The sequence below is a fragment of the Oreochromis niloticus genome, linkage group LG1 (assembly GCF_001858045.2).
Source record: "Oreochromis niloticus isolate F11D_XX linkage group LG1, O_niloticus_UMD_NMBU, whole genome shotgun sequence".
Taxonomy (NCBI): domain Eukaryota; kingdom Metazoa; phylum Chordata; class Actinopteri; order Cichliformes; family Cichlidae; genus Oreochromis; species Oreochromis niloticus.
This window is the reverse complement of record NC_031965.2, coordinates 13,640,234-13,667,648: the sequence shown is the minus strand read 5'-3', so window position 1 is coordinate 13,667,648 and position 27,415 is coordinate 13,640,234. Positions and strand designations below refer to the sequence as shown.

At 39.9% G+C, this 27,415-nt stretch overlaps 1 protein-coding gene across 3 annotated transcripts in view; it reads right to left on the bottom strand.

The window, feature by feature from the left end:
- Positions 1-27,415, bottom strand: part of pde8a (phosphodiesterase 8A) — a 51,200-nt gene that overhangs the window by 14,998 nt on the left and 8,787 nt on the right. Inside the window, exons 2-11 of one of the 3 annotated variants that reach the window (XM_003458202.5) lie at positions 8,891-8,947; positions 4,708-4,898; positions 3,565-3,621; positions 3,348-3,402; positions 3,089-3,177; positions 2,792-2,870; positions 1,170-1,310; positions 517-605; positions 327-378; positions 199-241 (exon numbers count right to left, since the gene is read on the bottom strand). In XM_003458202.5, the coding sequence (XP_003458250.1) occupies positions 199-241; positions 327-378; positions 517-605; positions 1,170-1,310; positions 2,792-2,870; positions 3,089-3,177; positions 3,348-3,402; positions 3,565-3,621; positions 4,708-4,898; positions 8,891-8,947 (853 nt within the window). The other 2 variants (XM_019356726.2, XM_019356728.2) reach the window with 2 other exon arrangements.

Here is a 27,415-nt window from a genome sequence, read left to right as displayed (position 1 = left end):
GAAAGCAATGAGTTTTGCTGGCATGGTGCAATATATTTGCTAAAATATTTCCAAAGTCTGACTTCACAAAGCTCCCAATTGCATGCATTCTTATTTTAAAATGACCAGCAGCTTGGCCGTCAAATCATCAAACCTTGCGTGACTTCTGGCACAAATTTTAGGATATGGAGGATATGGTCAGCATTTAATGGACCTCACCTGTCTGAGACTCTGCCTGCACACGTTCACTGGATTTATCAGTCTGCATGGACAGAGTGGAAAAGCAACATGATGAAAAAGCAAAAAGCTCACATCATTCTTCATTAACAACTAGAAACACATCTCACCTTATTATTATCATTTAAAGGCCTGTTGATAGACACATAGTGTCTGATTTTTCTGTGAAAGACAAAAGCACATTAACACAAAAGAGAAACCTAAACTGAATAATTATTACAGTGTAATCATTCTGTTGCTGAACAGGTCATTTACATTAAATCAGCCTACAGGAGCGAGATTTCCAAAACACTCACTCACCCTCCCTGCCCAATTACAGGTGTGATCTTCACATTTTGCTGAATGCTGTCTCCATTCTTCTTTTTGGCATAGTAAATCCCCTGCCATTCCTGGAAAACATAAAAATAAGTCATGTGACCAATTATTTAACCATTTAACACAAAAACTGACAATATAAGACTTGAAAACATCCGATAAATAGGTGTGGAGCTCAGTTGGTGTTTGCGCTGCAGATTGGGGGGAGGTAGGAGGGGGGTCAGTGTATTTCAGATGGCAGCCACTTGCTTTAATGGGTAAGGGGCACGCTCCTGGAGTCCAGTGCTCTTGTTTCATGTCACCCCCCCCTACAGACTACCTTAGTAGCTTGAAAAGACCCTTCCTGCTGTTAGCCTGTCTGCGACTGACCTTCGCTCTCTGTGTAGTGAGATTACAGCACAGGCATCAACCGCTGCTCTTATGCACATGAAACGGAGGTACTGGATGACCGGTTGTGCAGACTTACAGCACACACATGACACGCCAAAACTGTACATGTATGACCAATCAGAAAAAAAGCTCCTCACATATTACCTGATGAAATTAAGTCTGTGATGAAATAAACTACATTTAAAAAAATGTGTATGACCTGAAATGTGAGATGCGAACGATAAAATGATTTGATAAATGCACTTTACCTTTCCTTTGCGTATGCAGGAGTTTATCGTTTCAAGGAGATCAGGCTTATTCTTCTCACTTTTAGGCACTTCTATTATTTCCTTCCCTATTAGCTCGCCTTGTTGGTAGCCCATAATGGACTCGTAGGCAGGATTCACATACTGTCAAGGAGAGGCAACAAGAGACTGTTGTCTGCTGTTTAAAAGATGGACCATGAGTTAAGACCACTACCTCTACTGATACAAGATACAAAAGTCTTGAGCAACCCCAATTCCTTTATATTTTGCCAGGAAAAAGTGAAACAGGTGGAGCAATTTATTGAAACCTGTGCAAACATACATGGAAACGCAGTATATAAAGGGAAAAACAGAGTTTATACAGCTCTAATGAGGCTGAAAGTCAATAACTGGTATGACCACCTTTTATCCTTCAACACAATCTGAACTCTTAGGCAAACTTTCTTGGCATTTCTTTAAATAGTCTTCAGGAATAGTTCTACAGGCTTCTTGAAGGACATTCCAAGCTCTTCTTTGAACGTTGGCTCCCTTTGGATCCAATGTTGAGATCTGGGCTCTGGGGAGACCAATCCAAGACTGATAGCGCTCCATTCTGTTTTTCCTATCCAGGTATGCTTTTACTACACTGGTAGTGTGTTTGGCATCATTGTCATTATTCACTGTGACAGACCATAGCAGATGATACGGCACGGTGGAACAAAATCCAGCAAGTCTGACAAGAATCCCAACACCACCGACTGAAATGGCTGTAGTCACAGACTGTTGCACCTCCTGACATCCTCCACCCATACTGACATTGGATCAAAAATGTCAAATTTTGATTGATCACTCTATAAACACTGATTTTCAGTCCAGTTCTTGCCTAAACTGGCATTTCTATTTTTTTCCCTCCCATTTCCCTCCTTTAAGAATGGCCGTTTATAATCATATTTATAATATGTTTATTTATATATGACTTATTAATACCCCCTTGAAAAATAGATTTGGTCTTTGCCTTTTCTAAAGGACATGACCTTTAGATACTGTCCATCTGCTGTAGCCTGCTTCTTTCCTTCTCCTCTACTTATTGAGTTTCCTCAATTTTTCTAAGGTAACATTGCACACCATGCCAAGGTAAGCCAAACTTTTGGTTTATAGGTCTTTGGGAGTCAACTTGTTAGTGCACAAATATGTCTGTCAAATGACGTAATCTTTAGATTAATTTAAAGAAACTGGAACAAATTGTCTATTTTTACAACAGGCTGCTAGTAACAAAGTTCCTATAGACATAATTTCAATTTTTCAGATGTTGAGTTGTCCAGTATGTGTATCCACAACTTTCAAAAACCCTTGAGAATTACTGCTCAAGAGCACTTAAAAAAGTCTGGATTCTTGGAATCAAAATATAAACAAATGAGGGGTAGCTCGAGACCTTCGCACATACTACACATACTACACATACTACACATACTACTGTATATGTAAATATGAGAACACAGGCTATAGTATTATGGGTCATTCAGATGACAGGAACGAAAACAGGATCTTAAACAGGAGAGATTGTGAAAGGAAGAAACAGGAGGGGAAGTTCAGGGAAAGAGAGAGAGAAAAATTGAGCTAGAGGCAAAAGTTTATGAAAAGCCCACCTGAATAACTTGATCTTCAGAAGTGATCTCTATGGCCTCTTGGCTTTGTTCTAGAGCTGTGAAAATAGCATTGCCAGCCCTTGTGTAGAGACACAACAGCACCAGAATTATTGCTGAGAAATGCAAAAGTAGCTTAACATTTACCAACTTTTAAGAAAAATGTAGCAGGCGTTAAAACTGGGATTGAAAGTCAGCGTGTTCTTTCCGATGCCTTGCTCTCAGTGCACGAGCATTTAAATAAGGGCACTGTGTATTTAACTACAACACAGGACATCACACCGATACGGTGTGACTCACCTCAATTTGAACTGTGCCCGCACCTCTCCATGCTCCAACTGTAGCAGCTCATTGTAGCAGGCCATCATATTGGCATTTTCCACATATCTCTGAGAGTCAGAGCAACACAGGTAAAAGGCAAAAAAATAAATCCCACTTGCAATTCATGAACAGTCCAAATCTGGACTCCTGCCTTATATACCGATAGATTAAAACACATCAGTACATCAATACACACGCAGTCGTTAGAAGACACACATTTAAACACAAAGTCACTCACCCTATTAAAGCCAGCATTGATCAGTGGCATCACAGAGGCTTCCTCTCTGTCTGGCCTTAAAAGGAGAGCACGTGTAAGCACCGAAACATCGACAAGACAAAAAGTTGTTTAAAGAACATCAGACGGTTACAGCAGACCTGCTCCAAGCCAAGCATTTTCAATCATTTCAAAATACAGTGACGAAAAGACGACGAAAAGGAAGAAAGAGATTACATACCTTTTCACAACGGCGACTATCACAGTGTTTTCTGAAGAGTTGACTGCTCTAATTGACCTGAATGTAAACAGAGGGAGCCTTTTAGCTGGCGAGCAGGCTGGTGGAAAAGCCCATGGCATCAAATCAATGTATTTTTCAGTTTTTCACGCTCCGATTCTCCCAGGCAGGCAGAGCCCACTGGTGGAGCTCTGTGAGCGGGCCGAGGCCTCTGAAAGAATGCAGTGTACAGGGCCACTCATCCGCCTGTGGTTTTCCCCAGCCAGTGGTCATAAAGGCCCTTTAGTTCCCGTGTACACCGAACATATGGATCGGCCAAAATGAATAGGGTTAACATACACGCTGGGCAGGGCAAATGAATGTTTGTCAATGTGTTTTTGGTTTGAGCAGAGGCTAAAGATAGAGAGTGGTATAGGCAGTCACCGCTCATTTCTCAGTGACATGACTCCACTAGGTAGCATGCAGTGGTAGCCGGGGAACCCAAAGTGAGCTGAGCATTTACCCCCACACAGAGTCATAATCACCAGTGCTGTACCAAATGCACTGTAACACATGAAAAGTAGTTCCATAATTGTTCGGTCACAGCCCTTAGATGACAGCCACTAACAAATTCACTTCAGCTGTGTTGGTTAAAACAAAAATCACAGCGTGATTAAGTTAATTTATATCCCGCTCTAAGGTCCTACGATCTAGAGTGCGTAAAAACAATTTACAAAGCATGTCTAAACAGTCTGTGAAAAAGCAATGAAAAGGTTAATAAAAAAAAGGTGTAAATGATGTGAAGCTAGTGGAAACTGGGTACAAACTGCTGAAATAGCAATAAGTAGTGGGTCAGTGGCTCAGAAAGTAATGACCCAAACAAATGGTCACAGTTTACGAGGTAGTGATATTTGAATGCAAACTCAATTCCTGACTGGTCAATCACTGATAGCTCAGCTCAAAAGTATCAATGTTCATATCACCAATAATGTTAAATGACATCCAGCTTAAAAAACAAAAAAAAACAAAAAACCCCAAAACGGCAAGAGGAATAGATACTTGACCATCTGCAAAGAGCTGTGCGGGTATACTGGACAAAACAAAGCCGCAGATCACTACACCGCATCACTCTAGGACAGGGCACAGATGATGGGAGAGCTTGCTTACCGGCATAGTGCTTCAGCGTCAAAGTGTCTGGAATGTCTGTGGTCAATGATAACGAGGTCATGATGCTTCTCCAAGAAGCATTCAAGAGCCGACTCCGGCGTTCGCGCCATGCTGCACCTGAAGTTGGCCTTCTCGCATGCCCAGCAGAAGCCATTACTCTGACTATCCTCTTTGGCAAAAACTAAAAGTACCTGCAAAAGAGACATGGCTAAGCACATATCGTAATATAGACAAAAGACATCTATTATTACCACAGTTAATAAATGAAGAGTGGTAAAAAAAGAACACATTAAAAGAGTCTCATAAGTAAAAAATTATGTATGCAAACAGATTTTACACTCAGTTTGCTAGCATGGACAACAAAGACAAAAGCACGCAAGTGGCAACCTTTGGTGGGTAAAGTCCACATTAAAGTGCCAAACACTTATTAAACATCTCCGCTGTGTAAAATTCATCGTGGCTTACATTTACGAAACATTAAGGACCGAGAAGTGGCTGTCAGTCATGGCTCTAAAAGTAAGGTGGTGCCAGCCACGGTGCCACCCTCAAGGTTTTGGAATAGAACTTCAAAAACCATTGAGTGACGCCATGATGGATTCAAATATTATTGTTTTTTTTTTTACTAGTAAAAATATCCAAATAGTAAGGGAGTAATTAGGACAATACCATTATATAACGTCTATGGACTAAACCTACTGTGGCACTCAAACATCTGGCCTAAAGAACTGTGATAATGATTCTGTTGATTCATATAATCAGTCTTTTTTTAAAAAAAAGTGAGTCTATGAAATTATGCTCTACTGGTTGGATGTGTGACAACTACAGAGTGGCTGTATTATTAAAAGGAATCTGAAAATATTTATTGCACAACCCTGGAGAACTCCCGTGCAAATCATTCCGAAGTTGTGATTCCATTAAGGAAATTAGATTAATCACAAATGATGTACCCTGGGCCTTTATTATCAGTTCTGTGCCCAAAACAAAAATGGCTACAGGGATATGGGATCTGAATTGTCAAAACATCAGTGTCACATTTGTGGTCATTTGCGTGTGTCACTCTAATCAGCCTGCAGTGTGACCTCAGGCCTCCAGTGGGTAGGCCCTGATTGATCAGCTCGTACTCAGATGCATGAGATTTTCTTGTCTGCTGCCATGAGCTATAGCACAATTAATCCAGGTGGCCTTGACTGGCTGTGGGCCCCTCCACCAGTCTGCCAAGGCTGTGGCCCAACGAGCTGCTGCTGCTATCGTCAAACCTGAGAATAGGCTCTCTCTCTCTCTGCCACCATACTTTCAAATAACCCCATTACATGCGCAAATACTGGACCAGAGCTTTAGGCCTGCCTCCAAGAGCACTGCCGCACTAAGAGTAGATTCATGAGTCACCCTCTCAAACAGACGTCATCTCCAACTGTTGGCAGGGAGCAGTGTGAACGTAAAGAAAAGAAAGCTTGTTCTGCAGTTTTAAGTTTGCATCACACCTGTAAGGTTGAGTTAGGATACAAAGACCTGATTTTGCTGAGAAAAGTAGAAGCTCTGTCTTCCACACAATGAGGGGATAGAGGATTGGCTGTTTGGACAGTTGTCTTTCTGATTCATGCTGACAATTGGCATGGCATTATTTAAGTAGCAAAACATAGCCTCAGGCTCAAAGCACCGAGTCCTTATGTCTGAGAGAGGTGTTGCTAATCCAAGCCATATTCCTCATGTGAGCATTTTTCCTACAAGCGGCATTAAGTGTCCGGGTCATAAATACATCACCTCTGAATCCTAGAGCTATGTTCGGTACGCACAGGGAATTGGATCAGAATTCCACATTGGGATGTTGGTAGAAAAGTCAACATTCCTGTAGAGCTGGAGGAACGGGGCAATATAGGCCACGATAAGGTCTACTTAGGGGATTCTTGCTGGGCCTAGACAGATATACCTTGCTTATAATAACAAAACCAGTTACAACTGACAGGGAAAAATAAAATCTATAATCTCAAAGGACATTTAAAGAAAAAAAAAATTCTGAAAATCAGGATACACTGCTCATGCTCCAAAGAGTCAGATGTACCAGCAAGAGAAAGTAGCAGACAGACAAAGACATCCAGAGGGAAAAAAAATAGTTTGAAGGGGGTAGTGAGCGGTTTGGCAGGGTCTGATCACTCAGTCTAGAAAACATCATTGTTGAAAACAGAGGGCCCGGCCAGATCCTGTGGACCGCGAGAAAAGAGGAGGAGCAGAGAGGAGGAGGGAATGACAGGATCAGCTGTGAGTGACAAAAACAGGAAGGGGATATCTCTCTACCTCGCTTTCCTACTGTGGTCACAGCGGAGCGCATCAGACAATGAAGCAGTCTGTGCACTTATATATGTCATTACAATGCACGACTTCTAATATATCCAGCACCTTCAAACCATCACTGTTATGAGAATTTGTTGCAATTTTATTTTTGTAAAAATGCACCATGTTACGTGCTATGCCCCAGCTGTGCAACTAATGTCTATTTTCATTCATGCGGTATGTCTGAGGGTTCGACATGAGTCCTTTGTCATCTCCATTTTGGCCTTTTAAAAGAGGGTGTGACAAGCACAGGGTGACTCTGACTAAGAAGCCAGGGGACAATGCAGGCTCTCTGTGATCTTGTCAATGAGAAAGTAGCCACACCCTAAAGCATACATAGCTTAACCTTGTATTCTTTTGTATGCAGAGCCATGATTTACTGAGAATATAATTTCATTATTTCATCAATACATTTTTTGAGCACTTTCTTATAGAGATTTCCTGCATGGCGTCATTGCAACCAACAGTTATAGGGGAAAAAATGATGTATTCCCCAACGGGTTGGCAAGTGGTTTCCTTAAATGTTGCTAGGTAAACTTAGTTGCATCTTAGGTGCAGCACCAAAAACCTCAATCTTATTGCTTTGGCTGTTAGCAGATTTCTGTGATCACCTGTAGTTTGCATAAAAGATGCAGACTTGTCTGCAAACATTTGCTAACCACTAGCAGATCAGTACCAAAAAATAGAAACCTGAAATATTTGCCTTCAGATTAAAAATAGTGCCTCAGCGCTTCCGCAAACATGTTTCAAAGGTTTGTGTTACACTTTTCACAGTTTCACTACTGCCTGAAGAGTAGTTGGCAAGTGTTTGCAGACAAATCAGTGCCTTCCATGCAAACTATTGCAATTGTAGCAACATGCTAGCAACCAAAGCAATCATAGGTGGGTCTTTGCCAACTGGCAAACATAAAAGATTCCCAAGCTGTCCGCCATCAGGGGTTAACGATCAGTCTCTAGGCCCATGTGGCTGGAGATCCTACACTGTCATACGTCCAAGATGGCGGACAGATATACATCATGCGACTGTAAAACCTTCTATACAACTGTACAATGACTTTTTGGCACCAGATGAGTTGCCCCCTGCTAGCTACTAGCAAAAATGCAGCTTTAAGGCAGCAAAAATGCAGTTTTAAGGCATTTCTGCAGCCACTTCAATTTATCCTCTTTTCATAATCAGTGTATGTTCTACTGGGTAGAACAACAGTAAATTCTTATTTCTGATTTTAAAAAAAAATCTAATAAAAACAATAAAATAAATAAATAAATGTCAAAACCCCTGAAAAAACAAAAACAAACAAAAAGACCACACCACACTGCGTAAATGACTAAAAGCTTGATGTTTCTGAGGTTTTATACAACAGCAGCGACGCATGGCGAAGGAACGCACACGAACTGTATAATGACCCACTGAACATCTGAGAATGTCTCCAGCGATGAAACCGGTCCATGGACCCTCTGTGCAGCTGTTCCATAATGTGCATTGTTCATTATGGTATGCTCTTCGTCACAAATGTTTGGCCTTGTTGCCTTGACAACCCAGGGCTGTACTGCACACAATACGCCCATTAACAGTTTTAATCCCCGTCTCTCCTCTTTTCGAATCTTTGCATGGGACATGCTGCGGTGTCTTTAAGAATTTCCACCAAACTCCAAGCAAAAGTTTTTAAATACTAAAATGCAAAAAACAACTCCACCAAATATTCGCAGTCACACCAAGTTTGGCTTTACAACTTAGCTAAAAGCCTCTTAATGAATGGACATGAATATTTCCCTGGAGCACTCGTGTTGTTCCACGGAAGGCCTCAAACACTCAAGCACAGGACCGTCAGTCACGTTAGTTATTGTTTTACGATACCTGAAGTGGGTCTTTAAATAACTTCATTGGTCCGAATTGCACCTCTGTTAATGTGGTCTGAAAGATAACAAAAAGAATACAGGCATTAGAAGAATATCAGAAAAAAAAAAAAAAGCATTTCATGACTTTGATACGTTTTCACTTCTTTCAGTTTAAAATGGTTCCATAGATCCCAGTAATTTCCCAGAAATAAGAAAGTTAAGCAAAATGTTGCACCTTTATCTTTTCTTCTGACCTTAATATTGCAGGAAAGCACTGACATAACTATATTCATTGCTACAAGTTGACCATGCATATTTAACCAAGATAAAAAAAAATTTGCTGTAATGCCAAAGGAATGTATCACATACTATATGTAAATATCATTTGTTTTTATTGATTCACAGACAAAGAAATACACTGCAAGTAATCCTAAATGGTGATTTCACTTATATTTATACTCACGAATAAAAAAAATCATTCGCTGATACTTTTTCATATGAAAACAACAAATCAGGAGCTTAGCCTGTTTAAAAAAAACAAAACAACAGCAACTCATTTTTCTGAACCACATTCTCATCAGTTTAAAATTTTTATAAGGAAATTAACAAAATTTCTAAAAAGTATTTAAGTATGAGCTATTAAATAGAACGGATATGGCAACATGTTAAAATTTACTCATCTGACATCTCATTAAAGACAGCAGTGAAATATAAACAAGTATTTTCTCAAGTAATATTTTCAGTTGATGCTACATTTTACTTCTGTTCAACTAGAAATATCACACTAACTCTAACTCTCTGTAACATTCACACTATATCTTTTAACCAATTTTGATTTTTTATTAATTAATAATCAAGATACATTTTAAAAGAAAAAAAAAAAAGTCCTTCATTAAATAACCCAGGCTATTGTTTCACACACATTCATTTCATTTTTGCACTGCACAATTTTAAATTGCACAACCTTATCTTGTGTTTCTACATAATTGGTATTACATACCTGCATACTTCTCTCACCACCAACTGAATTAAAACAAATGTTTGAAATTTAGTCTTCCAATTTCTCCTAAACAGGAGACTTGAAAGAACTTTTTTTTTTTTTTTTTTTTTTTTTTTTTTTTTTAAAAAGGGCAAATATCACACTGACAGGTTTTTCACTCATTACACTTTCCTTACATGAGCTTTCTCATTTCTGTCTGCAAATAATTTAGCTTCCTTCCTGCTAAATGGAACCCAGCTCAGGGGTTAGTAACCATAGCAACCAAGCCCCTTGCGGACCGCCATCCCTCTAGAATTCCTCTTCTCCGTAAACAATCTACACATGTGAGGAGGAATACAGAGAGGAATTTCAGAGTGCGCTGGGCTGCAGTAAATCACTTCTTGCTAAATTGTAAGCCTTCTGAAAGCTCCATGAAACAACAAAGAGGGGGGGGGGGAAAGAAGCTGATTAGCCCTGGGTTGTAGCCAAACTGACGTCATCATGACACTAGGCTGTTTGTTGTAGCTGACCACAAACAAGAAGTATGGGACCAGAAAGGCTACAAGCTCTGTGATGCTCTGTGATCATCTGATCTTTCACATGAACTAGGATCTGGTGGCAAAATAGCCTGATGTGGTATGTGCACACATAAAGAAGTGTCCCGCTACATTTTTACACAGTCATATAGAAACATAAACCCATGGTCTTCTAGAAGGGTTTAACTCAACAACATCTAGTTTATTCTGTTGCTAGATTTCTTTGCCCTCATGCCAGATCAAATGAGATGCAAATAACATCTTCTGCTTCAATCATTTCATTTTGCCATGAGAATGAAACAAAACTTTCTCTCTCATTTCGATTGCAGCTGGGTAAATGACACTGAGATGTGTGTAAAGTACACAGTACAGTGCAAAAATTACCCCTCATTTCTTTACATTTTGTTTCCAAGAAGCCAGATTTTCTTGTAATTTTTTTTAAGTGGTCTCGAGCAATAGCTCTCCAGACTTTCTGAAGGTCTTTCAAAGTTTTTCTTTGGACATTGGCAGCTTTTTCACTTACTTCCAGTCCAGGCTTTGTACCTGACCATTTTCAGGGGAATGCTTTTTTTTTGAAGCAATTTAACACTGGCCTATGAATTATTCAATCATTAAAAAGGCATCTAACTCAAGCAATAAAGCAGTGCTGGGTCTAGACACAACAGACAACCTAGGTTAGAAAGAATATACATAATTTGTTCCCATTCCTTTAGTTGAATCTGTCAAAAAAATTTGACAGCCATAAAATACAATTTTTCAACAACAAGTGAGCGATTAGCTGAAAACATGGTGTGTAGTGTAGTCGTAAAAGAGGAAACTGGGAAACTGGACAAGTCTCATCAGAAATGGTCTCAGTGGAGGGATGGCTGTCAAGAAGCCATTCTCAAGGAAGGGAAACATGGAGTCTGAAAAGTCTGAGGTATGCCAAATTACACAAGAACTGAACTGAAAATAAGTGCCAACAGGTCTTATGGAGTGATGAATCCACATTAGAAACTTTTGGTTCAAATTGTCATCAGCATGTATAGAGAAGGTCAGGAGAGAGGTATAACAGTACATGAGTGTACACTGTAAATATAGTTTGAGGCCACATTTCAATCAGTGGTGTTGGAGATCTTGTCAAAACTGAATGAATTATGAATGAAGAACATTTATATTTTGATCCAACACCCAATAGTATATGGAAAGCTTTTGATTGGCAACATTTTAACTTTTCAGCATGACACTGATCCCTAAAACACTGCCAATACAGTAAAAGTATACCTGGATAGAAAAACACAATTTAACACTATCAGTCATGGATTGGCCTCCTCAGAGCCCAGACCTCAACATTATTGAAGCAGTGTGGGATCATCTTGACAGGCAAAAGGCAGGCAACATCCAAAGAAGAGCTTTGAATGTCCTTCAGAAAGCGTGGAGAACTATTCCTGACAACTACTTAAAGAAATGACAAGAAAGCTCCCTAAGAGAGTTCAGGCTGCGTTGAAGAATAAATGTGATCATGCCAAATATTGACTTTCAATCTCATTAGAATTGTACAAACTAAATTTCATATGCTATATTTCAATAAATCATACAGTACTATATACTACTCCTTTAGTGTGTAGCATTTGGCTATAAAGTATCCAGCTAGCTGAGGTGTAGCACAAGCAGTAACACACCAGAGTCTCACCATCCCGGGAGACTTGTCTTTAACGGACAACAATACAACAAATACAACTGCAGCTGAGATTGTGTAACTCACAGAGCCAGCCCTTGTCACACACACACACACACACACACACACACACACACACACAGCTGAACCAGTCTGCCAGCCTCTTCGGGCAACATACTTCTCCTGTACAGTACACAAACGCACACACTGCAATGAATCATTCAGACAAGCATTTGCATCCCGCAAACATCATGTTGGCCCTCAACCAGGAGCAAACAAAACAGGGGAAGTGAGTGAGCATGTAGGCCAGGCAGCCTGGCAGTACAGACACAGTGTGCGCGCCCAGGTAAGCAATGTCCCGCCCTATATGCTACCGTGGGTTTGTTTGTGTCAGAGTCTGTGCAGTCTGCGCCTGCATGTGTGTGCGCACACGTGCATGTGTACACGGGGCCTTCATGATGATATTATCATGTCATCTCCCTACAAATCTTTCTACCAATCTTAATACAAATTCCTGCTGACTGATTCAGAGACACAGTTATTAGACAAAAAAACAAAACCTAAGCGAATGGTTCAAGTGTTTCTTTCACATAAATATTGTTTATTAATATAAAAAAAGTTCTCATTATAATCAAATGTTAGAAATTACATTCCCAGTTTCCCAGACAAAATACCTCCCATAGAGAATTAAAAAAAAAAAAAAAAAAAAAAGGCTGGGGGGTCATTTTAATTACCAATAAGTAATTACTTTGCAGTAATCTGAGAAAATTCTATTTAGGATTTACACCAGGTAAGCATGAAATACGGGATGTTATATTAAAGAATAGGTAATCTTTTTTTTTGTCCATAAATACAAAAACAAAGTGAACTATCCTTGAAAGTTGTCACGATTTGTGCTTTATTGAAGTATAAACTACAACCAAATAAACACATAAATAAGCAGTTATTTTAGTTTTAAGCACCATGATCAAATCTTACCCCTCAATATTTTCAGTATGTATGGCAATCTGTAAAGTTATTGGAGTAATTTTTCAGCCAGGCACGCAGTGGTACCAAACACTGAGTCAGCAGCACACAGTGACTAAAGCAGCTCAGTACAGACGCTGAATTAATGTAGATCAGTAACATCATGGCCAAAATCTGATACACTCAGCCCGGGTCACATTATGTCGATATACCAGCATGAGCAAAATCAAATTACAACACACCAGTTGGCACATGGTGAACTTGGAGTCTTCAGGCCCTCTAACCCACTTTGACAAGTTCCTAAAAAAATTCACCAAAATTCACAGAACTGCGTCTGTTTTATTCATTCACTGAGAGGCCATTTTGCAGGCTGGCCACTTCAAAGAAAGTTATATCGTGTGATATCACACCTTTTTGTTTGTTTGGGCCAGTATGACCAAAGATGAGAGCTACTAGGCATCTGCAGTCATCTACAGAAGTATTTAAGACAGTCTTCAGTACCCCTGATTTCTTCTTTGTTTTGGTCTATGGGTAAACCTACGTTGCAAGAAAAATATACAATGAATAAAACAAATTTTCAAAAACCACCCCACCACTGTGACCATTTATACCCAAATCCTTTCAAACTGACTTCAGATCAGTGTATACGCAAGCACCTACTGTGAGTTGCTTTTAACAGGCCGTTCAGCTGTCAACCATAGACAGCTACTCTGATAGCTACCATGATTTCACCCACTGGCACCTGAAATTCTGTTTTTGAAGCTTTGAGATCATAGGTATATAAAAGTAGGGTCCGAAAAATTATGCCAAAGCATAAGTGCCTTAAACCTATATTTTATCTGAAGACCACCAGATGGCTGTAGCTGTGGTTGCTAAAAGACTTCCAGTTCTATAGAAATCATGGAAAACTGGCTTTCTGTCTCAACTTGTGCCAAACATTTCCTGAGGTTCTTGGTAAAAGGTAAAATAAATAAAATCATACCTATTGTGACAATCTTGGTTGCACTAAAAATGCCCTCCCCCCCGTCACTTGGCCTTACCATCCTGGGGTTTTGAAACCTGATGTATTGAGTGAGGATTCACGCACACATTAGCTAATAACCTATCAGTCCAATTCATTAACCAATGAAAATATGCTGCATAACTCTCCTTTCTTGGATTGAACAAAATAAACGACGGAGGCCATACACTCATGACAAATGTGTTTATGAAGATGAAATCCAAGGGCTATTTTCCCATAGACTTTGAAACATTTTTAGTGTAGCGCTGAGCACCAAAGGGTGCATCTTTTAATTTGAAGACAAATATTCTTAGTTTCCAATTTGCGTAAAGGTTTGTCTTTTTAAGTTTTATTTCAGCTCGGCTATTAGCCAGTAAGCAAGCAACTTAGCATCTTCTTTGCAAACTACGGGAGGCTACAGCAATCTGCTAGTGACTAAAGCAATTACAAGGTATTTTTCAGTACGGGATTCTCTCTGTGACCAATTTCACCCCACATCAGCTAGCAACCACTCACTAACTAGTCTCTAGGCTTGTGTGACTAAGTCAACCTATCCAAAATGAAAGACAAAAACTAGAAAACCTGAACACCCTCAGTCTTAGGAATGCTGAAAACTAGGAAGCCTTTGGTGTAGCTAGTTGTTAGCTAAATCTAAATGCGTGGCTAGCTAACCTATATTTTTTTTTCTAAGTCAATTCACAATTTGTCCATAGTCAAAACCAGTTTATTTTATATTATTTACTGATTCTTTTAATGTGAAAACCTACACATTTCCTGATTTAATAGCATTTAATGGACTACATAAAGTGAAACCACAGGAAGTTGTTGTTTTACCATAGCTAACTAGTCATTAGACAATTCTTGTCATGTTTGTAAAGATAATGGAACACAAAAAGAACCTGTAGGTGGTCATGATGAATATAAAACAGAATATCCATCACATGATTAGATAAACCATCTGTCTCATAACATGTAACACATGGCTGACCCTATTGGCCAGTAGTCCCTAATAGGTCACCAACTTATCTCAACGAGTGCCTACCAGAGCATAGCATGAAGCCTGGCATGGAGCCTCTCATGATTGTGATCTTGAAATATTACAAGAATCTAGCTATTTCACGAGGCAAGTCCCGCTGCCACTTTCTTTTGATACACCTAATGTATTTACGTAGTGGAGCTGCTTCTGACCCTATATCCTGCTTCCAGTGTATCCGGCCCTATAGATCTCCTCCTCCTCTCCTCCAGACCACCAGCTCTTCTGTCTCAGACACACACACACACACACACACACACACACACACACACACACACACACACACACACACACACACACACACACACACACACACACTAGACCATACACACTGGGAGAGTGGCTTTCCACTAAAGTGAAAAACAGGAAATTGGATGACATTGTTCGGTGCGCCGACGTCAGCAGTGAGAGATACTGTAGAAAGAGTAAACAGCTTCCTCCACCCCAGAGCTGGGACCAGGATGCAGGGAATCTTGGGATGCCTGCCCTGCTCGTACTTCTTAGAAAAACGGCTACTCCATATTCTAACAATCTCCAGATCCCTCGCTTTGACAAGCCCTCTCCAGCTAACATGCAGCTAACACTCTCTCTTCTTTTCACCGCTCCCTCAAACCACTTCATCAGTTCAGGAGTTTATTCCTTTTTAAAACTTCTCTACATGAGGTTAAGTAGAATATGATATGCCTAGCTGATGGCACAGTAACATAGGATGAGATCAGATTTCTTCCTTAGAAGTGTTGGGCCTCACAACTATTGGTGGGGTGTCATGCGTGTGTTTGTGTATGTGTACGTGCATGTTCCTGTCTAAAAGTGTGAATCAAATGGAGATGAATCAATGTACTTGATTAGGACTGATTAAGGGCAGCAGTCCCAGCCACAGGTGTGGATGCACACTATGTACCAGACAGACACACAGTCGGACACACTAACCCTGACACACACTGAGCTAAGTGATGGGCTAAATGGCACCGCCTGACACATCAACCTCCCCACATGCTGAGCCACTCAGATAGTATTGCTAGCTGCCCATGCTGGGTGTGTTACCTCAAAGAGAATAATTCACTTTCATGTGTGGCCACTGCCTATAGATCTGCCCAGAAACCAAGAGTAACAGAGGAGTTTCAAACTTGCGACCATATCAAGCTCAGATGAATCGACTACCAAGCCGATATTTAAAGCCTTTAACAAATTCAGCTGAACTAAATCTAAATTTCTTTAAGTAAAGTACCAATGCACAAAATATGTAATAACAACCAGCCTGGTCTTAAGGAAAAGAACGTAAAACACATTAGTTTATTTCATTCCAGCAGCATATCTTTTATTAAGAATGGTGGTCAACCAATCTAAGGTAACTAGGGTCTCTAAAATAAATAATGAGTGATTTATCACCACATCCTGTTTCCTACTGCGCACTTTGTTACTCTGTCAAAATAAAAGTGGTACAATTCGTATTAGTTATCAGTAATGAATAGATACAGTTTCATCACTATTTCACAAGCTGTCATATAAAATTTTATGAGAAATTCACCTAATGCCTTCAGTGTGTAGCACAGTGTAACTGGTGTCCATGAACACAAATTCACTCATTTTGTGACTATTTCAAAGGCTTTCTTGAGACTGACGTGTTAGGCAAATTAATAGCTTTACTTATTCGTGTACTTTACCAGTATCCATTCATATAGTTCCCACTGATATGACATCTGAGGCCTATCAGTCACACACGTCTAAATACAGGTCAGCAACCCCAAACGTGTAATCTCCAGCTGTTTGACGAGTGCTTGAAATCAGTTGCAGAGGGTACTGCACCAAAAACCTCCTTATGATTGTTTATGAGTGTACAAAATTGGAGAAATGCTTTCAAAGTAAAAGTTCTGCTGCAACCAAAACATTGTAAAATAAAAGCCTTTACTTTGAAGACAAACGGTCTTGTGTTGCACTTTTTTACATTTTCCCTACAGCTCGGGGAGTACTGCGTGAGTGTTCGTAGCCAAATTGGCGCCTTGTGAACAAACTACAAACGACAGATCAGAAAAGTGTCAGATCGCTCATTAATTCATTGCTCACAACAACAAGCCCGAATACACAACCACAGCCATAAACAATAAACTTCCACAACAAGCTGCACCTATACTACTTCAGAAAACTGGGAAACACACCACACTGTAGGGCACATAGTGAACAGTGAACAATTCTGTGAACAACACTGTGGTGTAGAAAAAAAATGAAAATTATGATATATAATCTTCAAAATTCGTCAAAAGCCTTCAGTACTGGTATGAGACTATAACTTCCACTCTTTCTTCCATTTTTCTGAAAACATAGCGTCCTCATCTACAGTACTGTGAAAAAAAAAAAAAAAAAAAAATTGCTCCCGTCCCAATTTTTTGGCATTTTGCACGTTTGTCGCACTTAAAAATTTCAGAGCAAACAAATTTTAATGCTAGACGAATATAACCCAAGTAAATGCAAAATGCATTTTTAAGTGATGTTTTCAAATTTATCCAAACCTACCTGGGCCTGTGTGAAAAAGTAACTGCCCCCAAAACCTGATAACTGGTGGTTCTGCCATTGGCAGAAAGAACTGCAATCAAGCGTTTCCGATAACTGGCAGTGAGTCTTTCACATCACGTTGGAGGAATTTTGTCCCACTATTCTTTGCAGAACTTGTTTTTATTGAGACATTCAGAGGTGGGTTTTCTGATATGCTTTTGAAGTTCTTTAGATGTTGTTCTGAGTCGATGACTTCCTATAGGTTAATCAGTTAATTCATAATTCATGGGCATGATTACTTTTCACGTAAGCCCAGGGGAACTTGGTTAGCCCACCCCCCTTAATAAATTAAATCAAAATTTATAAATGCATTTTATTTTTACTCAGGTTATCATTGTCTAAAAAAATGTGTTGTATGATCTGAAACAGTTGAGTGTGACATATATTTCATAGAAATTAGGAAGGGGGCAAATACTTTTTGTACATGCAGAGGTTAACAGATAAAAACTGTCCACAGATAAACTTATTTATGGTAAATGGCCTGTATTTATATAGCGCTTTACTAGTCCCTAAGGACCCCAAAGCGCTTTACACATCCAGTCATTCACCCATTTACGCACACATTCACACACTGGTGATGGCAAGCTACATTGTAGCCACAGCCACCCTGGGGCGCACTGACAGAGGCGAGGCTGCCGGACACTGGCGCCACCGGCCCTCTGACCACCACCAGTAGGCAACGGGTGAAGTGTCTTGCCCAAGGACACAATGACTGAGACTGTCAAGCTGGGACTCGAACCAGCAAGGCGGGCGAACTCCCAACTCTTGAGCCACGATCGCCCCTATTTATGGCACATGGATCCATCCCTTTGCACTCTGGGATAAAACTGTGCGTTGAAAGCAGTTTGGAAATCAGTCTAGCTTAATCCGACATTACATCTCAAATAAAAGACAAATGAATTTTTCAATTCATTTTTCAATTCATCCATCTGGTCCTTCATTGCCTTATTAGGCTCAAAAAGTAATAAAATAACTACTGAATTAGATTTAAAAAAAAGGACAAATAATAAAATCACAAATGCAACTAATGTGCTAATGTAATTACAGTCCATTCTTTCTGAAAAATAACTACGTCCATGTGTATTCTGGCTCTGTCCACATGTTTTATCCACAGTGACCAAGCCCACAGTCAGCCAGGCAGAAGACTTTAGTTGAGTCGCTGGCATGAGTGAGGGAAACTAGGCCACTGTGGATCGGTTTGTCCCAGAACATCCATGCTTTCTCTCCATTTCTCTCTGTCTCTTTCTCAGTCTGGCAGAACACACACGGAGGAAAGACCAGTCGCCTGAAACAAAAACTATGTCCAGCAAAGTACACACACACACACACACACACACACACACACACACATTACATGAAACGAACAATCACATTCAACTAATTTTCTTTCCATTCTTCAGATATATGACGGTGTGACTCACATGCAATGTTGAGATTAACAATGCAAGCATCTTGCATTTACTATGCAAATTGTTCAGTTATGTGTTCATGACAGGGCAGAATAAGCTGCCACAGTGAATGAATATAAATTTTACATTAACTGATTTATATTTTATCTCTCTTTTTTTAATTCTTCTCTAGCCTAGCTACGAAACTAATGATAGTTCTCACTGTTCCTACCTTTGAATTGAAACCAATTTAAGGTCATCCTCCAACTAATAAGTAGTAGTCATTAATTGGCTCTTGGTGAAAGAATAAATCTGTTTGCAGGAAATAAAAGAAAACAGAGAAAAAAAAAGATTCATATTTACATCACAGTGGGATGTAATGCGAGTCAAACCATGTTATTTGGAGAAACGGGTAACTATCAAACATCTTTCCATTTAAAAAAAAATTACTTTAATAGGTTATCATAAACAGATAAATGTAGTTCTTTCAACTGCAAACGGTTTCAAAATCTTAATTACACCATCTTATTTTCCTAAAATAATCTGAAATCATATTAAGTGATAAGAGATGGTCTCAAACTATCCAAAATAGCGAAGACACCTTTGTGAAATTATGTGCGACTCACAAAGAGCTTTCCAAAAAAAGTTCCTAAGGACTCCACAAATCTTAAAACCTAGATATCACTTAAGGTTCTGGAAATAAGGCCACTGTTTGAATACCACTGTGTGAGTACCATTACATTCAAGATTATAAAACATGAGAAATTACAGAAGCTTGTGGTTAAGCTAACAACAGAATTGTACCCTTAGAGTAGATATGTAAATTAAAAACATGACATGATGTTAAAAACACTGGTGGACCAAGTAAATTACATTGATATTCTCATTAAAATGCAAAGTTCTGCTGGGAAATCTTGGATCCTTGGGTTGTTGTGGATGTTACTTTGACATGAACCTAAATGTTACTGCAGGCCAAGCGCACCCTCCATGTCAGTGGCCTTCCCAGTGGCTGCTCAGTGATCTGCACCACATTAAACCAGAACTTCAGTGACGTAGCAGCTTATTTGCCCCACAATCTATCACAATTCACGGACTGCAAAACCACAATTTTGCAGAATTTGGGTGAGGACCCATTAGATGATCAATACAACAGGGGGATTAGCTGTTCTTGTGAATTGTGGGCAGGTATGACTTCACTGTTTTTTTGGCCAGATGAGCTAAAAACAACTTAGCAACTACTTGTAGACGACAACTTTTACCCAGCCTCCAAACTCTCAAGATCTTTAAGCACTCAAGGGATAGATCTGATCCACTGAACCCAAATGAAGCTGCCGGTGTCTTGGGTCAGGACCCCAGAGAAACCCTCAAATGATTCTCTCTCAGAGAATACTGCCTTTCCTCACCAACAGTTATTGAATCGTGATTGCTACAAGTCACCAAATATCGACAGTAGAGTTTGATGTCTCGAGACCCCTTTTACGTGGTCTTGGTTTTGTCTTGGTCTCGGATCCCTCGGTCTTGTATTGGTCTCGCTGTCTCGGTCTTGCTGTCTCAGATCGACATAGTGGTCGGGAGATTTGGAGTCAACAGTATCCATGACACACAATGTAACGTTCGATGTGTCATGCGCAAAAGCATCAGCTCTAAGAGCCGTGCTTAGAGAGTGCTTTGTAGTGAATCAGAAGAGTCGACTCCCATTGAGCGAGAGCCGGCTCTTCACTTAATTTCCTTTCGCTGCTCAGCTCTCACACAGTGGCTCAGCTATGCTCCAATCCCTCCATATTGTGGCCAATCACATGCGCGGATATAGGATAATATCATTGTGTGAAAAACAGAGAGTGAGAGAGATGCGACAGTCAAGTGGAGCGTGCGTCTGTCCTCTCAGTAAGTGAGTGAGACAGTAGACAGCGGTGAGGTGGGCTGTGCGAGTGCATCGCAAAAACACATAAATATGCCTGACACCCGTAAACGCAGCAGCATCTGGCTGCAGTTTAAAGACTTTTTTTGTCTTGGTCTCGTCTCGACTTTGGTCTTGACTCATTCTGTCATGGTCTTGGTTTTGGTCTTGTCTTGTTCTCGATACCCTCTGGTCTTGGTATTGTCTTGGTCTTGGTTTAGGCGGCCTTGACTACAAGTCTAATCGACAGTAATCCACAATGGTCACCACATCACTGCAAATCTATTACAGTATTTCTCAATGAAAGATGTCACCAGAGTCGACACTTATGATAACAGCGTATAGTGCAAGTATAACAGGAAGCATATGAGCCAAGTTTGCAACTCTTCTGGATATTAAGGGTGCAGCTTAAGCCTACAAGTGGTCTAATCTATCCTTACATGCTAAATAACCACAAGCAAAGGAAAAACAACTGCTGCCTTCCATTTGAAGCACAAGCTTTGATTTCCAACTTAGAAACGTCACACTGTGTCACAAGGGTGTCACAGTGCTTATAAAACTATAAAACCTGGAACCTGTGCATTTGTGACTCATGAAATGAGCCATACACAGAAATGACCATTGCGTTGGACTGTTAGTGACCGATGAATGGCTCTACCTAGCTAGGAGTAAAATAGATCTTGTATTTCTTGCTATTCTGTTTTTACTACTGGAACTGTGTCAGCTTGAGAATGACGTTACTTCCATCTCTGAATCCGACTCACGATTTAAATGTAACGGAGCATACATGTGGAAGATGGCACCCTGACTCATTGATAAGAAGGGAGATGAATTGACTGATTAGCGATTTCCAAAAAAGCAATATTGAAAACAATACTATTATGCTTTTCAGACCAAGCATAATTCAGCGACGCACCTGAATGACCGGCATCCAGACCTGTTCAAAGAATTCAAGGTGAAGGAGTTTCAGTTTGACAGTATTATCCTTCCTACATGTTACCATTTTGTTTGAAACAGCTGACACTGCTGTTGTGAAATCAACTATTTTCTACAAGTTAAGATGCTAGCAGCAAATGAACGGTCTGCGACCACCATTCTAGTAATTTATTCATTTATTTAAAATGACTTTCCCATAAATGTTATTATTTTGTTTGAAATAAAAAAAAACCCCACCAGTTTAAAATGATCTAATCCTGTCCATCGTAATACTATTTAATAATAAAGGAGTAAAATAATAATGGAATATATAATAAAGCATTTTATGTTTAAGTACGTGAGATAAGTCCCTTTGTTTTGGGCGGGACAGTCATGTAGTTCTACTGATATTGATACAAACGACTACATTTCTGGTGTTATGACATCCCCCCGTGCACACCTCCTACATATTAGGGCCACTCTCCCCATATTTTATGTCAATAATTTGCCATCTAGCATCATATCTGTCAGAACATCACTTCTGTTATGCAGCAATCACAATACAAAACAGGATTTTTTCACATCCCTTCAAACACTCGAAATTTTGTACCTTTTTCCACTTCAGTATTTCCCCCGTTGTTACCATCTTGTTAAAAAGTGGTGAAATTATTCAGTTGAATAATTTGACAGGAAAGAGTGAGAATAGCTTTTATTCCTGATCTGTAGTGTTAGCTAAGGAAGCTAGCAGCAGCTAGATAATTTCTTTGGTACATTTACAGTAAGTAAAGGTAAGTATTTGCTCTGTGGAGGGAATTCGTGATGGCATGAATTTAAAGACTGGTCTAAATAAATTCTGAAAATGCTGCTTGACGTCAAGTTTTAAAAACCTGAAACGCTTTTCCTGCAGTGTTGTGAATTACTGCTTACACGTCCTTACACGTGCTGTCCAAAAAACCTGAAACTTCTAATCGCACACACGCACACACATTCATTGTTTTTCGAGCGGTGCTTTCAGAATACACCCTGACCTTTATTCTGTCTGCAGTGACATCTCTCCTACCTCACCAGATAGTGCGGAAACTCAAGCATACGGGAATGTGCACACAGACACGCACACACACACACACACAGAGGGAAGACACTGAGAAACACACAGGAGACTGAACTTGTCCTGGAATTCAGTCCCAAACGCCTTTGAGTGACGTCCGTGGTTTAAAAATACAGAGTTTGCAGAAAACGGATAGGTTACTGCATCCTTGGTGACCTGTCCCTGTTTCTAACTGGTGTTCCACACATTGCAAGCAATGCTTCAGATTTCCCAGAATCCACCAGGGTTGTGTGAACTGCTGGTCCAGTGCAATGTCTGCCATTTACAGTGTCTGTGCAAAGTCAGAGTGCATGCTGCATTCCCTCATTTCATGACGTGCCCAGGACTGCCTGCATGCATGCAGTCGCTGTATCCATCACAGCCCAAGTTTGTATGCGATCTGTGCAACACAGCGCCAAGGAGAGTAACTGAGGCTTGGCTGAGCAGCAGCTCATGCCGTCAGGCCAAGTGATGAGGGTTGTATGAGGAGCAGTAAAGAGTCGCATTCATGAAACTTGGAGAGAAACACTTCTCATGGCTGTTTACTACACTACTGCATGCCAGCAAAGACAGATCACATCAACACAGGTCCAGTTTTATGCATCTCCTGTGGCTGGATTTTTCTAAATATGTCCATTTTCCAATCATGTTCCATCATTTCAAATCGCCCGAATAAACGTATGTTCAAAGTGTGCTCACACTATAACCACACACCATCTGTTTTTTTTTTAGGATCCTACAGAACCACAAGCACAATCCAACTTTAAGTCCTGATCTTTAAAGGCAGCATCGACAAACTAAAGAGGAGAAAGTGTGTAAGATCAAAGGGTAAACGTGGTCATTTATTTATATAGGAGATATTTAAAAATAATAATAATAATTTAAAAAAACAAAACAAAACGAAACTTGAGAGTACTTGAAATATTTCAGGTTGTAAAACTCCATATCTCACACAATGGCATATTTGATTACACCTTCCCTGCCTCATAAATAACTGCTTCTTTCAAACTGCACAACTCCTAATTTTTTCCAAACATATTAAATATTATGTTTTTGTATATCTACCACCAGTGCGTGACAATTAATTAAAGACAGACCCACAAGAAGCTGAGCACTTTCTCCAGTGTTCACCTTCAAGGTATTTCTGTCCTTATCCAGATTACCATGAAATCCCTGTAAGACCTGGTCAATCCTAAGCTATCCAGGGCTCTGGGGCAACCAAAACCTCCCCTTCTTCCAGTGGCCTACTTCAACACTAGTACAACTACACTGCAGGCCTGTTTTACTTTCCCTTATGTTCACATCTACTCTTCCTAAATAACGCCTCAATTTTATTACACGTTCTTCCTTTCACCCCACTATCATTTATCAACTGTAAATCCTCTACTTACAGCGCCTGTCATCAGTGTGTTATCTTTACTGTGAACCATGTGCAACTATTGATCAGGTGCGTGTTATTTTTATTCCTCCTTCTCAGTCCAGGTAAAGCCAAAGGCCAGTGAAGCAGAAGGACTGCCTAAGTTGGACACTGCCCGGTCCAGCGACACTACAGCGTGCTGTAATCTTATCGGGAACCTTTCCATAGCAGTCAGCCCCTCCTCCTTCTGAGCCCAGCCAAATACATGACAACAAGTCCAAACAACAGGCACCACAAATAAGAATTGGGAATCATTAGTGTACAGTAACTTTCGTGCCAGATCCATACCCAACAGTGCAATCTTAATTACCGCACCGGCCCCATGGCCTAAAGAGAGGATTAGAATGAGAAAAACATGCACTCCTGCTCCATCTGTAACTCTGCCTGACTCCAGCCCTCCAAAACAGCTTATATGTTAGTAAAAATATCAGAAGTGGTTCTCCTGGGCTCCTCAGATGGCTGGAAGAGCATTAGATAATCACCGGACCCCCCTCCGTCTTCTTCGCCTGCTAAAACAGGACCACTGATGTCACTGTTGCATGAGGGATTAGTGAGCGACACGAGCTGGGGCTTGGCACACAAACTATACTGGAATCACAGACAAACATACACACAGAGACACGAAACGCTGAATAAGGATGCCTGCATGCCAACAGAAACATTAAAGGGAGTTTGTAAGAAACACAAAGACATGCGGCCCAGTGTACTCTTAGAAAATATGCAAATACAAAGAGGGGAAAAAAAAGTTTAAATAGACCGACAGCAACTTCCTGTCTGAAGAAAACTAATATTGTTATTGAATTATTTTAGAAGTCACGTTTCCCTTTGTGCACATTTTAATTACCACTGTAAGGACCATTAAAAGAAGCTCTACTCCTAATAAAAGTCTAAATTATTTGGGTTTTACGCAGGGGCGTAATTTCCAGGGGGGTTAGAGGGGTTATGACCCCCCCAATAATCAGACCCAACCAATATAACCCCCCCAATGAAATTATGAATTATCTTGCATACATAGGCTGTTGATTTTCTTTACTCATTTCAGGTATTACCAGCAAAATAGTTGCATGTTTAATCATCTGGGAATTTACCCAGATTGATTGATTGATTGATTGATTGATTGATTGATTGATTTATTTATTTATTTATTTATTTATTTATTTATTTAGGCAGAGATCTTGACCCCCCCAATGTTCAGTACAAAGTTACGCCGATGGTTTTATGACCACATCACTGGAAACACTTTCAACTAGTTACTTCTCGAAATTCAGAATAATCAAGTCACGTGGATGTCAGATATTTCACTGGTGGTATTTAAATTAAAACCATAACTACATGTAACCATAACTTTTCAGTTGCTTGTATCATTGAAACCTGAGCAGGTTTTTCAACTGCTTTCTTTAGGAGCACATTATAAAAGGAAAGATTTTAAAATGTTCATACTCACATACACTCAATGCTGATTTAAATGGAGAACTGGAGATTGCAATTTAATCTCCAACATATGTGCTGTTTATTTTATTTTGATGTCATTTACATTTAGAGAGGATTTAGTACATCTAATGCACCCTTTTCCATCTTGAAAGTGCACTCTGCACAAAACCCATTTCACCTCATCCAATATTATTGGTAAATAAATAAAAAAAACGTATTTGTAAATGCATCGTATCATTAAACAGAAGCTGTTTAAGACAACACAAGTGTACAGAGAAAATTCTTTCTAGCGATTAGCAGGTATTTCTAGGGCTTGCCATTTTCCTACGCACCCAAGATGACTGATAGTAGGTAACGAGTGATGTGACGCAATATTGTTAGGTAACCACTCAAAAAGGTAACACAAAATCTCTCTTATCTTTATGTTACTGATTATTCTTCCCTACACATTAAGCAAAAATTGGTTTCTTGTACACAACTTGTTGCCACTTAAGGTAGAAAGGCAGCCTTGCAGCTCTTCAACCTTCCTGACTTTGTTGAATATTTAAGAACAATATTTCACAACTATAAGCAGCTGTTCTTGTTACAGTGCACACAGTAATACAGGCAGTCTGTGAAAGAATGTCATCAGGCAGGTGCAACAGGTATGATAAATGGCACGGGTTCTCGTGAACGTCACGCAGGAATGTTTCACTTTTGTCACTTCTATTAGAAACATGTAAACATGCTCCCCTGTCATCAATGACTTTTTTATTAGGGCGTGTCCTTTCATAGTTTCCACTGAATCATTTTCTACTCTCCTAAAGCGTCCAACAGGCAGTGTTAGAGGTAGTTTCAGTGACTGTTTTCAAACGCTGTTTTTGGAAAACGCTTTCTGAAACCAAAACTGGTAAGCACCTGGAGTAATACCGTCTATCTTGAATCAACCTTATCACCTCAAAGCCAAATAATATGAAGCCTAAAACCACTGTCAAGTGTTCCAGCAAAGGTTGCGCCAAAGTGTCTTTCTCTGACATGCAAAAGTAGATCAACTCGATAGGAGAATCAGAATGGAAAAATTACTTTAATATTTGGGTATATTCATCTTGACCTTTAGGAAGAAAAGGCAGTTTTGACATATCAAAGTTTCCACAACCTAGACTTGAATTTCTCTGGGGTGGGGGTGTTACGGTAGAGCTAACCAATACTGACTGGCTCACTCCATGTTTTTGAAACTTAGCTACAAATTTTATTTGCATGTCACGGTCGAATGGTTTGGATTACAACAGCTCTGTTACAATCAAATAAGACTTTGACGGGATCAGTTAGTCAAAAGAGGGTGCTGATTTGAACTTGCCTATAAAAACCAAAAAGTTAGTCGGGCGTTGGAGTGAATTTCTGCACCAGCCTACATGTGTTGTTACAAGCACGCAATGGACACTGCAAAAACAACGTGCACCATCTGCACTCCGCCCCACCGACACTGTCAGGGCTATATCAACTGAGGGTACAGTGCATCTCAAGAGCAAAAGACAGAATAGACTCCACAGAGCTCTGCATCATAGTTAATGTCCCTTTAAACAAAGGAGGAGGAGAGCAGCGCTAGTTTAATGGGGTGCACAGCAGGTGAATGAGTGTCTTGTGTGTTTACCATAAGCTGAAGGCCTTTTTGCCTTAAATCTAGTCAGCTCAACAATTATTTAGTGAAA